At 37.7% G+C, this 18108-nt stretch overlaps 1 protein-coding gene across 1 annotated transcript in view; it reads left to right on the top strand.

Annotated features, from left to right (window-relative positions):
- ITPRID1 (ITPR interacting domain containing 1) overlaps positions 1-18108 on the top strand; it is a 72477-nt gene that overhangs the window by 19024 nt on the left and 35345 nt on the right. The window contains exons 7-8 of the mRNA XM_045792167.2: positions 814-1388; positions 6132-6189. Of these exons, the coding sequence (XP_045648123.2) occupies positions 814-1388; positions 6132-6189 (633 nt within the window). The remainder of the gene's footprint in view (positions 1-813; positions 1389-6131; positions 6190-18108) is intronic.

The following is an 18108-nucleotide window of genomic DNA, read 5'->3' as shown; positions in this document are numbered from 1 at the left end:
GAACTGGTTCATTTGAAAAAGCAAATGGATTTTCACATTAATGACTGTCTTCTCTTGGATGATTGAGGACCATATAATCCCATCCTGAGTCTTACACATTTATAACTTTAACTACTGATATATGTACAGCATTGTGCTTTTCACAACAGATGTGAGAGATACATAAGATGGGTATTATTACCCTCATTCTCCAAATGAGGAAACTGACCATTTCCTACGTGTTTGGCACAGGCCCTAAGCACCATATTTCTATTCATTCATTTACTCTGACATCACACTTCCAGGGATTAGTTGACCTGGGATTTGAATCCAGGCCTTCTGACTCCATATTCCATGATCTTTTGCACACTAGTAGGTGACGGTATAAGTGGCGATGGTGGAAATGATGATTAGGATATCTACCACCTAAAGCCATGGAAGAATATACAAGTTCACCTCATATGAAAGGGCTAGGTTCACTCTTTACCATTTAGTTTAATGTATATGATTAAATTAAGACTCATCCTCGCCTATAGTTTTTATGGATTCACACATAAAAACTACAGGCATAGATGAGTGTATACAGTCATGCATATTTAACTAAATATAAAATGTGTTCACTTTTCCCATGACACAATGGCATCTCCTTATGTTGGGGAATCACCTGCATAATAACTGGTGGCACGTACTGAGAAAAACTTGAGTTTCAAGAGCTTGTAGTCCTTCCCATCTTGAAAATCACACGTGTCACCAACCTTTTCAATTTTGACTACATTCATGCAGTTTCATGGAAAAGACCCACTCTAAAAATTCTGCATTCCTTGTATTGTTCAGGTCGTTTCCGACAGCTGGAGATCCTGGACCACGTAGCCAACGCCTTCTCATCTTTGCTGAATAATGTTAACATCCTGCAGAACAAAGCTGAAGAGGAAGATGGAGGGGAAAATGTGCAAAGAACCTCAGTGAGTGAAGCCAAAGAACATCGAAGAAGAATGGGTGAACTTTTCAAGAAAGCTTCAAAGCAGAGCATTAGGAGAGATTGCAGCCCAGAAGCGTCAGGGTCACTGAAGATGAGGGGCAAATTTTCCATCACCTGTGCAAAATCAGGAGAGTGTGCAGCAGAGTTACCAGTTGTGACAAACAACCATGGCCAAAGTCATTTGTCTCCTTCATCAGAGCACTCGTCTCTCCAAGCCTGTGATGATTTGGAACCTCGTCATTCTCCCCGAGCTCTTCTGAGCAAGCAATGGCCTCGCTCATCCACACTGGCCAAGAGGGCTCCTCTTTCCTGTATGTCTGAGGGGTCAGTCAAGGACAGAACTCAAAAGGTGAACTCTATTCAAACTAACAAGCTCAAGAGCTTGTCTCATCTTGCAAGTGAAGCACCAGACTCCTTTGAAATGGAAGAGGTCAGTATTATATCTACACGCTCAACTTCTAAGAGAACAACCCTCCCCAAGGCATTTTCTGCCACCTACATTCAGTTGACCCCTTACTCTTTCACCCCCGCAGTGTTATATCTTATTGTTCCAAACTTCTGTTTTTAGTTTAGGACATTTCAGGCCATTCTAGCATGCTTCCAGCCACTCTCTAACTTACCTTGTTTCACCGTCTTAGAGGGTCAGTTCAGCTACTTCCCACTCAATGCAACTTGGCCACCACCTCCACTCTGGGTTCTCACAGCCTTGGTAGGGAGAGCTTATATGGCAAAGGCTGTACATGTGTGTCAATGACATCTCCCCCGCTGGTCTGTCAGCTCCTTGGTGACCAGGTTTTGTCCTCAAGGAGATGTGTCTTGGAAATATTTCCCCCATGATGCCTCATGCAGGGCCTTGGGCAAAGAAGTAGGGACTTGGGTTTGGTTTCGACTTTATAGGGCTAGTATTTTATTTGTTTGCTTGCTTTGGAATTTGTCAGTATTCACATAACTTGACCTCCATTGCACATACATATATTCACCACTCTGTGCACCAAGAACTTTCCGTGTCAGCCTCATTCCTAGGCCAGTACACCTTTCTGGGACTGGTCCCACCTTCTTCTGGCGCCCAAGCCATTGTCATTGTCTGCCTCACTCTATGCTGCCATGAGTCAATGCTGGAAAAGTATGAATGCATCTGAGGCTGAGGCGTAGGGGTAGTTCTCCCACTTCTGGTTCTCCCTGGCCTGCACGGCAGCGCAGCACCCCTTGGCATGGGTCCTGTGGGCTGACTGAAGTTCACGCAGTCCATCCTTTTTACCACATCTTGTGCAGCCTGATCACCATACATTCTGTTCTTAAAACAAGGGCGTGAAACACGCGATAGGAAAAAGATTACACTTTCACAGACCCTCTCCCCACTCGTGCCTCTTCACACTGCCTCTCCACACCATTCATTTCCCATCCACCCAGGATCAGAGCCCAGTAACCCCATACACTTTTCTCTCCTGACTGGGAGAAGGGCTAACGTCAGTCAATAATATATATATATATATATATATATATATATATATATATATATATATATATATATATATATATATAGTCACATATTTTGCAATATGCTCCTTCATCTTTACCTTCGCTCACTCATGCTAATTTTCACCCTCATTTAGTTGACACCCCCACATGCACTCCTCAGTCTTTTATTAAAAACATATATACACATTTTCACACATTTCTCTTTTCTTTAATATAATGACAAGGAAGAACAAAAGAGCAAAATTTTCCCCTTTATCACGTAAATTATCCAGAAGTGGGGCAGGATATTCTTATTCAAATCCCAAGGTGGGCCCACCTTTCCTTTGGGCCCTAGATATGCAAGGCACTCTGATGGGCTCTGGGGGGCAGACTCCACCCTCTAAGGGAACCTCTGTACAGTGGCAGGGATGGGTACAGAAACCAGTAATATGCAGGGAGAGTGCCAGCTCTACTGGTGAAATTTATGTCACTCTAGACCTGTTTGGAATATTTGAGGAGCAAGAAGAGAGGTTCTTAACCAGCCAGGGGACTGAGAGGACCAAGGAACTTGGGGGAAGTAAGGCTGACCCATAGCCCTAAAAGAAGAGGAAGTAGGTGAATATGCCTATTGGTAGCCCCTCCCATCCCACAGAGAGGTAAAGTTTGCCTCAAAATACATAGCTGTCAATGATCCTAATATCTATGTATATATGTTTATATGTGTATGTGTCTTCTGTCAGAAATGATTTCAAGAACCTTAAAATATTTTTAAAAAGAACCTTAAAATATTAATCTGAATGTAAACCAATAGCCTACAAATGAATAAAAATTACAAATGGAGAAAAAGCAGACCTTTGGTCTCGCACCCTGATTTGAAGATAAACTGAGGTGGCACTAAGAAAAATTATTTTCTTTTAATTCAATCTTGCAAAGATTATTTAATTAACAAACTACTCTTTAAAGTGCTATAAAGAATATCAAGAAAATCTGCGGTCCAAACAAGAAATGTCACCATCTCCAGCCTGTTGGCATGCCCCACGGACGCTACTGTCCCCTTACAAAGTTTTCTATGCTTCGGGCTAGACTGACTTAGAGGAAAATAATGTCCACTGGATGGCTTCTAGATGTGAGAGTACAGGGAGAGATAAATATCATATTCAGCATAAAAAGGACTGAGAAAAGTGTGTTAATTCTTTCATGGTACACTTCAAATATTCTTAAAAGACCATTATTCAAGGAAAAGCTGTCTAGTAGTATATGTGGGGGTGGGAAGAAACTCAGACACCAAAATAAAAGGAAACAAACTCACCTGTGTTCAGGCACATAGTAGGCACTCAGTAAATATTTATGAATGAATAAGTCAACATGAAAAATATTTGATAAAATTAATTTATTCTGTGGTGGATCCATAGAGTAACGGAATATTCTGTTGAACTACATAGCCAACTTTGTTATGGTGTTTCTTTAATATTTGCCCAGATTTGTGTGTGTGAGAGGCTATCTGTGTATCTAAGGCAGAGAGAGCCCCCAAAACAATGTAAAAGAAGCTCACTACTTAAATGTTGTTTTTCTAAAAAATATACTTTAAATATTACATCCTCATCACAGACTGGGAGAAAAATATTTGTTTCACTCGATACCAATGGATGAGTAAATGAAGCTTGGGTAGGTTTCGTCTTAAACAGGAGCCAATGCCAGATTTAATAGTCATTTTTTAATGGCAAATTTAAAAATCCAATTATAAGAAATGAAAAATACGTGTGAAATTGGCAGATTTTCATGGCATTAAAACATGAGCCAATGTCCTTAAATATCTAGCTATCAGAATTTCAGCTGCGATTGGCCAAAATTTGCCTCCAGATCAATCCATGGTGCTTTCCCTAACCCTACTAAAGGCTAAATTTGGCAATATTGGCTTACTTTTCAAAATTATGATTCCAAGAAAATTGTGCATAATTTTTTAATGCAGAAATCAACATATTTTTGTGTTTAATTTTACTTAGTAAAACTGAGTCTGCTCCTTTCTTTTTTAATTCCCAAACATATTGAGAATTTAATACTAATGAAGCATCTGCAATCGTAAATTGACTTACAGTCAAGGTAGGATGCTTCTTGATATCCACAATCAAGCATTTTAATCTTCCTCTCACTTCCACACAGAGATCCTGCTCTCTAGAATTCATATGTGAGAATATTGCCCGTATTATTAAATAATGCCAATGGGCATCCTGATTAGGTGGCAAATGTTTCCAAAATTAGTAACTGTTTCTTCATTTTTAATTTTTAAAAATGTATTAGTAAGTTTGGCTTAGGTGGACTAACCCAAGAATGCATCTGGTTTTCATTTTAAATTGTTGGGATTTTGTTGTGTGAGGGTTATTTCTTGACAGATGAATACATAATTTACATCGCACTAACTGGGCTTTTCTCCATGATAATAATCAGAGCAAAAGAATTTCCTTATTGTCCTTAAAAACTTATATGATGAACACTCGTTTGAGTTACAAAACCAATAAAAATAAGGTGTAGAAGTATGTCTAATTAATTACAAGTATAAAGCAATTTCTTTGAAGAAAAGAGATGAAGGATTAAAAAGAAGGAATAAATAGTTGTTCTGACATTGCTGAGCAATATATCCTCGTGGTGTCTATGCCTGAATTAAAAGTCATTTTTGGCCACATGTACCACAATGTTTAAATGTCCTTTGATTCAGCTTTCACTCTTCAAACATCAGTCCAAAGAAATAATATGACATGTAGAAAAAGATTTCTGTACAAGGATACTCATCTCACCATTATTACTTTTACTTGCAAAATTCAGAAAACATTCCAACATTAGGGGAGCCATTAAGTAAATTAATGTACCTTCCAAATATGGTCTCTTGTGAAGTCATTAAAAGTGGTGTTTTCAAAGAAATCTTACAAGTGGGACAAAAGTTCCCCTTCTAAGTTTTGAGTGAAAATTTTTGATTGGGTGAAGAGCTTTAATTACATAACTATATTCAGAAAAAACATATTAAAAAGGAAATCTGCAAAACACACTCCAAAATATTAACCGTAACTGTTTTCTTACCTTCTTTAACTTTTATCCAGCTCCTATAGTAATCTATATTATTACTTGTAAAGAAATATTTATTATTTTGTTTTATTCATAATTATATTCTCAATAGAGTAGTGTTTATTAATTTCTGAAAAGAATTTTAAAAATAAATTCTGCTCTATCAGTTTGGAAAACCAATTTACTTTGAGCTGTCTAAGCTCTGTAGAGCAACTGAGTTGTGAATTTTCTGAATTGCTCTCCATAAATTTACCAAGTCATAAATAAATCCCTTAGATAAACTTATATGTGGAAAATAACTTGCTCTTTCCAAATATATTTAAAGCTCTTTAGGATAAAAAAACAATCTTGAATAATAATATTATTATTATTTATGTTTCACTCAGATGCTACATCTTCCAGACAGGGTCTCTATTCCTCCCACCCAGAAGTGATTCCCCATTTCTCCCTCCTGATCTCCTTTAGTTCTTTGACTCTTTATCCTGAGTGCCTTGTACGTGCCACCTGCCTGCAGCAGACTGTAAGCTATTTGAGTCAGAAGTCATGGTTAATCCTCTTAGCAGTAGCCAGGAGGCACTCATTAAATGTAGATTAAATAAATGAAGTGAATTTATTATGAAAACATTCCTAATGAGATTGATGTATTTTGGTGTCTCAGGTCCAGAGCTTTGAAGAAGAGACTGGTAATCCTCTTGACATGACATCAGGAATTACAGGTAAGATTTATCATGGTTTGCAAAGTCACCAATGGCCTTTCAGAAAGAGCACATAAATAGCTAGTACTCAACTTTCTTAATATGTAGAGTTTAAATTCTCCTCAGAAAATGGCGTAGCTACTACTGCTGCTATTTACTATCACTACTATTTCTATCTACCACTACTAAAAACCTACTCGCAATGGCAATGTACATGTAAATTTCAAATGACTTACTACAGGTATGTCCCATATCCCTGGGGTTGATGCAGTATGTGGTTTGTCTCAGATTAACTCTGTGTGATTTGACCAGGAGAGTGGAAGGGATTCCACATAAGACTGGGACTGAGTGAATACTTTCTAACTCCTTCTGACAACTGATTGATGTGACAAAAGTCATATCATTTTACTGGGCCTTAGGTAAATGGAGGTAATTTTTTAAGGTTTCTGCTAGCCCTTACATTCTAAATTAAGTGATGGTAGGACCTTCATATTAACCCTCCATGGAAACAAGTTACCTAGATGTTACTTTCCAAATAATCTCTCAGAATCCTGTTATAGAATCCTAGACAGCAGAGAAGGAGGGCTTTCTCTACTCCTCATTCTTATGCTCCCATTCAGCCATCATTGTGATTCAGCATTTCCATGATCCTATAACAGAGCTAAAAGTAGACAGGGATTAGTGAAGCAAACTAAAGCAGATGAAGCTAGTGCATTTCCTGGAAGAAAATATGCAAATTTTTAATTTAATTTAATGTGGTGTCAAACACATCTTTTTCATTACAAAGTGTATGTATGGGCCTCATTTTGCTAAATGCTGTTTAGAAATTATGCATTAGTAATTATAGGGTCCTGCTGATTACATAAATTGTTATCCTGCTCTTCGAAGTAATTACCACATAACCTGCATTGAGGTTTATAAGACAAAAATAAGCATCTGTTTTCATCTAATTGAATGCCTCTCAATGAAGCTGGAGGTCCCTGTGCCTATAGGAACTGCCTTCCTTGACATTCAATTAAGAGGTCTGCTGATATCATGTAAGTCACCCCAATCACTACAAAAAATGATTTGGGGAGTTAGGCAAAAGCACTAACCTACAATTAATTTCAAATTCACAGGGCAAAGTAAGATGGGTGAAGGTTAGCCTAATGGAGAAAATCTGAACTAAAGTAAAGCAAATATAATTTATTACTTTTAAAAACAGTGTCATTGGGGCGCCTGGGTGGCACAGCGGTTAAGCGTCTGCCTTCGGCTCAGGGCGTGATCCCGGCGTTCTGGGATCGAGCCCCACATCAGGCTCCTCCGCTAGGAGCCTGCTTCTTCCTCTCCCACTCCCCCTGCTTGTGTTCCCTCTCTCGCTGGCTGTCTCTATCTCTGTCAAATAAATAAATAAAATCTTTAAAAAAAACAACAAACAAAAAAAAAACAGTGTCATTAACCCAAGAAAAAAATAGGACTGAGAAAAAAAATAAGTAAAACTAGTTCTATTTCTATTAATGGGAGAAAGGGAAAAGGATTACTTTTATTTATATATGAATGAATGAATGAATCATTATATATATAAACAGATTGTATATCTGAATGAATTTATGTATGTATGTGTCTATGAATATAAATGAATGAATTTTGACTCAAAGTTGGAAAGATGACTTCCTTCAAAAATGAAGGTACCTGGACTATTGTGACCAATAGGCTGTGGCAGAAGTGACGCTGTGCTATGTCCAGTGTGTAGCCCTTAACCCACCTGGCTGCTTCCTGGCTCTTGACATACTTGCTCTTGGAACATTCCCTCTAGGAAACTAGCCCTCATGTTGTGAAAATCCCAAGCCACATGAGCATGTCCACTCTGGTGGACAGCCTTGAATGAGCCTTCATGTGAGGCATCGTAGATGTCCAACCCAGTCAAACTTTCAGATGACTCCAGCCCAGATGTCATCTAACTGCCACCACATGAGAGAATCCAGTCAACAACCACATGGCTGAGCTGAGTCAACCCACAGAAACATGATAGATAATAATCAACTGTGGTTCTGGGTCACAGGTATTTAAAGGTTTAGTAATACAATGTGATAGTAAAAATGTGAAAAAAACGTACCCATTGTTGGTTGTGAGTTAAAATCATCATAATTACTTGAAGTATAATCTGTCAATGTCACATAATTTTTAATATATGCAACTCTTCCAGTTCTGCACTTTGACCCAACAGTAGACTCCAGTGTATACACAAGGATTTTGACTGCAAAAATATATTTATAATCACAAACAGCTAGAGGCGGCCTACTTACCCAAAAGTATAAATTAGCTTTAAATAATTATGGTACATTTTTACATTAAAATCTATTCAGACTTTTATTTTGAAAAATGAAGCAGATATTTGTGTGTTGATATGGAAAGGTCTCAAAGATACACAGTTGTTAAATGAGAAAAAAATAGGTGCAAAAGATTTTTTTTTCTTTTTTAAAAAGATTTTTATTTATTTATTTGACAGAGAGAGAGAGACAGTGAGAGAGGGAACACGAGCAAGGGGCAGAGGGAGAGAGAGAAGCAGGCTTCCCACTGAGCAGGGAGCCTGATGTGGGGCTCAATCCCAGGACCCTGGGATCATGACCTGAGCCGAAGGCAGATGCTTAACGACTGAGCCACCCAGGCGCCCCTGTGCAAAAAATTTTATATAGACACCTCTTTTTATTAAAAAAGTTATCTATTTCTACTGAGGGGAGAAAGTATGCACAGAATGCTTCTGGAAGTATATATAAGGAACTGCTGCTAATGGAAGTACCTTAACAGAAGGGAAACTAACATGTTTTAAATTAATTGGCATCATTTAATTTTCTTTTGTTACCATGTGCATATGTTATTTTCATAACACTACTTAGCAAAAAATTCTGGTGATACTATAGGAAATTGACACAATAAAAAATGGGAGATTTTGTTGTTATTAATTCTCTGCTCCCCGTGACAGCCAGTCCAAAATTTTGGACACTTTTAATTTTTTTAATTTTTAAATAAATATTGTGTGTATTTGAGTTATGAAACAGGATGATTTGATATACATATACATATTGAAATGACTACCATAATCAAGCTACTTAGCATATCATCTCTTCACACAGTTTCCATTTTGTGTGGGTGGTTAAGTGCACCTGAAATCTACTCTCTTAGCAAATTTTCAACATTTAATACAGTATTATTGACTATAGTCACCAGATACCTTAGATCTCTAGACTTATCCATCCTACATAATTATAACTTTGTATCCTTTAACCACCATGTCTTCCAAAACTGGGAGATTTTCATATTCCTCTCAGTTTTTTACAGATCAAATATGACATAGTAACAGGTGATAGGTAATATATTAATATTATAATTGGTAACATGAGCATAATAGAAAAATATTGAAGTAAGTATTCTTTCTCAGTGTTGTTGGTATATTTTATTAAAAGAGCTAACAATTTGTAAGTGCAAAGATTATTTCATTGACTTCTTACATATGCACACATTATGCATAGGCCACCTTAACGTGGATAAATGCTGTAATATTTGAATTCAAAAATAAAAATATAAATAACACTTCCTCTTCCTAACAAACAAAACAAAATACTAAATCCAGGACTTGGGGACTGAGGTCTCCATCCTACAAAAAGTGCAGAAGTTGCTCATTTAAAACTATAAATTCAGATCATCTCAATAATGCTGATGAATATTTCATATAAAATTGAAGAACTGGGACAGAAGCAGTAATCTGAGGCAAAGTCATAGCATTAATTGCTTTCATTATCAAACAAGTACAAACTAAAATAAATTATCTGCCTCTAGAAGTCATCATAAAAACAGTAAAATAAACATCATTAGAAGTTAGAGGTTAATAAGCCAGAAATTAATCACATAGAAAGCAGAAAAAAATATTTGATAAGTAAAGTCAAAGCACTAGTTATTTGTCTGAATAAAAACAAAGCTGTCAAACAATAGAAGAGAGAAAGGCATACAAACAAAATTAGATAATCAAAATAAAATTAGAGAAAAGACAGAACCACCGATATAGAAAAGAAGTTAAACCATATGCAAAACGCATGGTTAAATTATAAAGGAATACCAATACAGTGGTATAATTAAAACCAGGGATAATTAATATAGATACTATTTTAGAAAAGGTATGTATTTATATTACCAAATTTTATATTGATATTATGTGGCCAATATTAATATATACATATCTATTTTAAACCAAAAAAATAACAAAGTAACATAATAGAACTGTTAAGTAAACTAATACCAGAGAGGGGGAAAACAAACAAAACTTGAGTTTACCAAAAACTATCTCCAAGATCAACAATGAAAAATGACAAAATAAAACCAAAATTGTTACATGAGTAGACTCTCAATTTTTCAAGAGATAATTGCTCTTCCGTATAAATCTTCCAGATAATATAAACATTTGTGAATCTTTCCAGTTGCTTTTAGATTAAAAAACAAACAAACAAACTCTGATTTCAAAGTTAACTGTGATGGCTCACAAAATTGATAAATTTTACTTATGAATACAGATGTAAACATTTTTCAATAAAGTAATGAGGATTTAAATGCAGTAAAACATTAAAAGTATACTAATCCTTGAAAACTAGCTTTCATTTGAAGATTTCAGTGTCTCAACAATGGAAAAACTAATTTATTAACTTCAATGATAAATTATTAAAGGAAATAAATGATATGATCAACTCGATAGTTTATGAAAAAGATGTGTATGCTTATAAAATATTTCACTGTTTACCAACAAGACTTTAGATAAATGAAATTTGAGATAGACAATTAAATTCAAAAAACACGCCCGTATTATAAAAGGGCAAAAAGTGTAAATGTAGATGAATTTTATATAATTTTGCAATAGAAAACTATTTGTAAAGTGTGGCTTAAAATGCAATCGCTAATTAAATTAATCAATTTTTCACTACCTAACATTGAACACCTATGTATGAAAAATAATCATTAAAAATTAAAAAGTAAATGACAAGCTGAGAGTGTATTTTCATCATAAACCACAAAGAATTAACAGAAACTCTTTGTAAGTAGAAATAGAAGGAAATTTTCTAAGTGTAAGTGGCATCTATCAAATCTTGATAGCAACTGTCAATCCCAACAACAAAACCCTCAAGGAAATCCTATTCAACCACGAGCAAGACCTGTTGACACTACTTCTATTGAGCATCAAACCAAAGGTCAGAGCAGAATGGCAACACCGTGAAGTAAGATGTATATAAACTTCAAAACTGTCCACATTTGCAGACAAAATAACTGTCTGCCTAGAAATCCCAAGAGAATTAATAGGCATATTCATAGAATAATAAGGTTTAACAAGTTTGTTGAATGCAAGAGCAAAATGCAAAAATCAGTATTATTTTCAAGCACCACCAATAACCAAATTAGGAAGACATTAAAATACAGCCATTTTGCAAAGCAGTTTGGCAAAACCAAGTAAAGTGGAAGACTCACAGACCCTTTGACTCAGCCATTTCATTGGTGGCGTATGCCCTAGAGAAATTCACACTCATATGCAGGTGAATGACCATATAAAAACATGTTTTGTAATACAGAAATAGTGAAAAACTTAAAACAATCTAAAGGCAATCAAATCAATAAGAATAAGGTTAATGATATCATAGTGTCGTCATAGAGTAGAATGTAATATGCCGCAATGATAATAAACAAACAAGTTAATTTGTCCACATGATAAAATATCACGAATATAAGGTGGGGGTAAATAAATAACGATTAGGTGCATACAATATATAAAATACATTTACCTTAGCAACACTTGGTGTGTATTACTAATGCATATACCAAGTAAAAGCACGGAAATATACAATGGAAATATAAACGCCAAATTCAGGATCCTGGTTAACTCTGGGGAGGAGGGAGGCAATGGGATCAGGAAGGGATAAACCCAGGTAAATAAGACTACTGTATCTGTAATGTTAACCTTTAAAAAAAAATCTGAGGTAACTATGGAAAAATGTTAAATTTTAATAGAACTGGTAGGTGACAACAAGAAATAGATACATGTTGTGTTATTTTCTATACTTTGTACATGTTTGAAATTTCCCAATACAAGAGAATTGAACAAAAAATAAAGATGTCAGTAGGAATTTTATTAAATAAGCTAATGCAAACAAAGCAGTTTTCAACCTCAGTAGTAACCTAAGAAATAAACACTAAATATACACTAAAATAGGCAAATGAGTTATTAAATTGATAGAGGTTTAAGAACTCATATAATCTAATGTTGGCAAGAATACGCATTGCTTTCTGGAAGGCAATATATAACAATATGTATTAGGAACTTTGCAACTGTGTGTATCTTCCTACCTGAGTATGTCCCCTCAGAAGCTTTCCAAAAGCAATTATAAAAGAGGTGTGAAAAATCAGAACTAGCTTAAATGTCCAATATAAAGGATTGTTTAAGTAAAACATGATACATTATATGGAGTATCATGCAGTCATCAAAAATGAGAACTGGTGTTTCATGCAACAGTGGTTTTTAACAAGTCAAAATAAAATGTGTTTTTACAGAAAAAGATCTCAATTTCACTTATATAAAATTACATATATAATCTATATAGTACACATAAAAATTGCATATGAGAGGTGCCTGGGTGGCTCAATCAGTTAAGCGTGTCTGCCTTTGGCTCAGGTCATGATCCTGGGGTCCTGGGATCCAGCCCCGCATCAGGCTCCCTACTCAGCGGGGAGCCTGCTTCTCCCTCTCCCTCTGCCTGCCATTCCCCCCTGCTTGTGTTCTTTCTCTTGCTCACTCTCTGTCTCTCTCAAATAAATAAAATCTTTTTAAAAATTGCATATGAGTTAAACCACAGTTAATAGTTTGGTGACCATCTCATGATGATGGGTTTCAGGTAATTTTTTTTCCTTTTTTTAATATATTTTATATGGTACAAGTTAAATTTTTTAATACAAGTTTCTAACTCTCAACTCTCCCACAAAAAAAAACAAAAATAGGGAAAGCGCGAGTGTACATGGTATAGATAATAGCAGTCTAGATGATAAGTGACATCTGGTTTTTCCTTCTTTTGCCTCTCTGTATTTGCTAATTTGTCCACAATAGAATAAATATAATCATTCAACCAAGATAATGCTAAATGTTCATTTTTGCAAATTGAGTATGTTTGGGGATTGAGTGAGAGCTAAATTATTAAGATTTTGCTAGTAGGATTTTTGCTCCAAAGCAGATTTGGAAAAGGTAGCTTTGAAGGGGTACCTTTTATATCCTGTCTCCTAGTTGGCCTTTTGTCTTCTTCCTCATAAGTTACCACTAACCTAGATTCTGTTTATTCTCTTTCAATTTCTCATTCTTTTTCTCTCCCTCTCTCTCTCTCATCTCTCTATTATTTCAAAGGGGCTGGTATATTAATTTAGAAGAACACCAAAAAAAGCCCATTCTCTTTTCTTAAGCAGACAAATTACACAGTCCCTACCATTCTTCCTCCTTTCTCTTCTCTACCTTTATGCTATTGCTAGCCTTGGTAAATAACACCTCTACAGGACTCATCTGGAAAAACAGTAACCATTTGCCTCTCTCCTTTACACTAAATTACGTTCTGCTTGAGAATAGGAATCTTGTCTTATTTACCTGCCATCCCCATGCCTAGCACAGTGCCTGACCCATCAGGGAACCCCATACATGACACCATCTAAGCTTCTCTTACCTTAGCTGGAAGAGTTTCCATTCGAATTCACCAGTGGTGATTTAATGTTGCAACAGTGCACTGTGGGCAGAGTGTAATGATTATCTTAAAATACAGCACATGGTACTTTTAATGATTTTACTGGCATAGATTTCAGTATTTGTAAATTAAGACTGTATCCAATATGTATATTCCTTTCAAATCTATGAATTGGTGCTTTCTTTTTGCATGTTGCATTTAGTCCTAAGTAATATAGACTTAATTTATTTTGGTTTTGCACACATTCCAGCAACATCTCTCAGAAAGCTGTTTTCCCTGAATATACACGGAATCTGTTGCTTAGTTCTATATTCCAATCAATTACAATTATTATTAGGAAGCAGTTCATTGTTAATTAACAATTTATATTTAATAGCCACATTTGCAGTGTCCTGAGCCGTTTCAATTATATTATTTAATGTAATCACCATACTACTCTTTCCTCTTTGGAGATAAGACATCAACAAATTGAGCAACTTGCCTGAGTTTACACAGCTGGCAAAGGAAGGACCAAAATTCAGGTTAAGATCTTTTGAATTCAAATCTAGTTCCTTCCATACTGAATTCATTCATTCAATGAATATTTAATGAGCGCTTATACATGTAAGAACCTGGTCTAGGTGCTGGGGATACAAATGAAAGCAAAACAGAACTTAGTCTCATGGAGCTTGTGAGTATCAGGAAAAACCAATTAATTATTGAATTACAATTGTAATAAGTGTCACGAAGGAAAAGCAAAAGATAAATCGAAAGCTGCCAACATCCGGGAAAGAGCCAAGAACAGATTTGAGTGCCTTGCTAAAGCATCCCTTTAAACACTTGGCAACATTTATCGAGCGCAAACTTCATGCCAGGTGCCGTTCCAAGCACTTTACATGTATTAATTCATTGAATCCTCCCTTGGAGGTGAACTCTTATCATTACTATTCCCATTGCACAGATGAGATCACTGAGGTGGAGAGGTGGTGTAACTGCCTACAGCCACACGCCCCAGAGCCCCTGACTGCCCTGTGTTTCTGGCTGGCTTCTGAACTGACTTTGAGAGAATGCACCTGGTCATAAGCTCTTAGCACTTGCCTCACCTCCCAGGGCAGAAAAGCTATGACGGCAACAAAATTGCTCAAAGATATAGATCACGAGACTCAGAAGATACTGATTTCTGTAGTAATTTACACATGAATCCTCTTTCCCATCTACAGTCTCATACTTGGATTATCACCACTGGCCTCCCTGATGATGTAGGTTGCTAACTTGGAGGTAAAAAAAAAATGAACTCCGCTGGCACTGAGAAGAGGGGCTGGAGTGCCCACCTCTTTTGTTGTTTGTTTGGTTTGGGTGGTGTGACTTATTTTCAGAGAATTAGCACACAGGGGAGAGGGCTAGCCAAAATAAAGGGAACTGACTGATCACCGGTGACTGCCTGTTCACAAAACAGATTAGGACCAGGTCACTGGGGGAGCCCAAGCCTCAGTGGCCCTGTCCCTTGGCTCAGTCGCCTGGCCTCCATTTCAGTCCAATTGCTTAATTTTCTACACGCCCCACGAAAGGCAATTCCCATGCTGCTCTGTGTCTTCTTTATATTTCTCCCCATAATGCCGTCTCTGGCTGTTTAACTGCAGCAGGCTTTATGATAAGGGTTGTTGTTTGTTTTTTCTTCCTTGGCAGTAGGCAAAGACTTCATTTTAAAAGACACACTCAAACTCAAACAGCTCTGAACAACTTACACAGAAAGCAGGGTGTTTTCCAGGCTTGTTTTTGAAATATTACAATTTTTTTATTAGGCAATTTTATCATTGTTATAAATAAGTAATTGTACTGGGGAGAAGGGATAATCCTTATTTAATTAAATTCATCTATACTCCCAGGTTGGCAGCAACAAGACATATGCGAGACTAATACCCACAGCCTGCCTCTTTGCATGTGCAATTAAAAATTCACTCTACAGTAGCACTGGCAGTTTAGTGTTGCTTTTGGCATTTACAAATTCTTTTATTTTGTGACTTTTTTTTTTTACCATACACATATGCTGGAGCAGATGTTGCTTATTTGTTGTTTATTCAAATCTGTAGGCTCTGGCAGCTAACTCCATTGTTCTGTAATGAAGCTTTATTCACTGTCCTGTATTAGGACCCAGCGCCTGCAGGAGAGGCTGCGTTGGTTCCCAGTAGGACGCCGCAGTTATTGCCCTTGTAGTTGGCTGTTTATAGTTCGAGGCTTGCACTGGGGGAAGAAAAGCACCACAACAAAGAGCTGGGTGGTTACGTTCAGGGTGAGTGGGAGGGAACCGGCAGGAAGGTCACCCCACGATGCTTCTGCTCTGTAGTTCAGCCCGGTGGCCTCAGCCTGGCATCCCAACTCCGCTGCTGTGGGGATTTGGCGTCTGAAGCTCCTTCTCTTGCTCCTTCTCTTCTTTGATCTTCTTTCTCCCTTTCGAGTTATTTAATTTGTTCACAAGCAACTCCCCACCTGCACCCCACCCCCTTCTTTCCACTGCCCCCCGTGGATTCCTTAATGGCCACGTTTAGCCAGAGGAGCTCCGTCCAGTGCAAAACCTGTTTCTTGCATGTATCACACCCTCATCACCTCTTTCTTCATCCACGTACTGTTTCTGGCTGCCCGTGTCTTGGGGGTAGCCACACTTCATAAAGTCTAGAATGTCAGGTCCACATTGACCAAAATAAAGACCTGCTGATCCCTAGAGCTCCAATGCCAATTTTGCCTTCTGGAAAACCCCTGTCTTGGCCAGGAGGCAATCAATCAGAGATGTAACCACCTCCATCTGGCACATTATGACATGGAACCTCACTATTAACACATTTGTGATTCATCTTGTCCCAACGAGTGGTGCCAGGGATCAAGCCACATCCTCCCTTCCCGTGGCAGCTGGGAGCACTCTAGCTTCCCAGCATGCAGAGTTAACACATTGGCTCCTGTGACATCGCAAGTAACAATTCTTTTAATTATCACACCTTCCCTCCCTCTCCCCACCCACTCCACAGACGTTTTGGCACCATGGAGATATTTTGCAGCCGGCAATCAGTACTTCTCTTAATTGACTGAGTATGTTCCAATAGCGTGAAGCCTGGTATTATCCACTATGGAATGAAAGGGGCAGTTGCTTGATGCTAAGTTCTGTAGATACAACACCCTACATGTCTTTGGTAGCTTGTACGGCCATAAGGATGCTGTCGTGTCTACTCATAATTTTTTTTTAACAAATTATTTCTCTCAATTGTCTCTGTATAAATGTGCATCTCCTTAGGATGGAATTCAAGGGCTGTCCCATTCTGGCCTCAGTCCATCCTGGCAGCCTCGCTTCCTCTCCTGTAGCCTGCACTGCATCTATTGGGTTGCTCGGTGTCCTCCAGCACTCCCCATCGTTTCCATCTCTGCAATGCATTGCTTCTTTTTCACGGAATCCACTTCCAGTCTCCTCTTTCACATGCCAAATGTCACCCATCGTCAGTGTCTCGGTTCGGTGATGACTCTTCTGTCACTTCCTCCAAGAATGCTGTTCCCTGGGGATACACCTTCTTCAGTGCTCCCCTAAATTTTGACATATGCCTTTACTCTAGGCCTTAACACAGTTTGCCTTCAACTATAATTAGCTGGTAAGACATATGTCCCTAACAAGACTGTTAACTTCTTTTAAGCATCCTCTCCATGCATCTTCATAGCTAAGGGTTGGCATCACATCTACAGAGGGGTCGCATGGGGAATGGGTTTAAGGAACAAGCGTACGTCTTCACTGAGCATTCTGTGTGCCAGGCACTCTATAAAGCATTTTACATTCTTAATTTGTCCTCAAAACAACCATGGGGGTAAGTGGATTTTACTCCCATTTTATAGATGAGAAAAGCAAGCCTCAGAGAAGATAAGTAATTTGGATCAAGCTACCTCAGCTAGTTAGTGACTGAGCTGGGATTCACAGCTCTGTCTGACCCCAAGCTTTTATTCTTGTTAAAACACTCCTATTTCCCTAGCAAAAATTTTAATGTTGTTATGTTAGAATAGCCAAGATACCACCAGAATATAAAAATGTAGGTAGAACTGGAGTGACGGTTCGGGGCACCTGGGTGGCTCAGTCATTAAGTGTCTGCCTTCAGCTCAGGTCATGATCCCGGGGTCCTGGGATCGAGCCCCGCATCGGGCTCCCTGCTCAGCGGGAAGCCTGCTTCTCCCTCTCCCGCTCCTCCTGCTTGTGTTC

This window comes from Ursus americanus, chromosome 3, assembly GCF_024610735.1.
Source record: "Ursus americanus isolate L20-20 chromosome 3, mUrsAme1.1.p, whole genome shotgun sequence".
NCBI lineage: Eukaryota > Metazoa > Chordata > Mammalia > Carnivora > Ursidae > Ursus > Ursus americanus.
The sequence above is the reverse complement of the archived record's forward strand: the minus strand, read 5'-3'. Positions and strand labels throughout refer to the sequence as shown.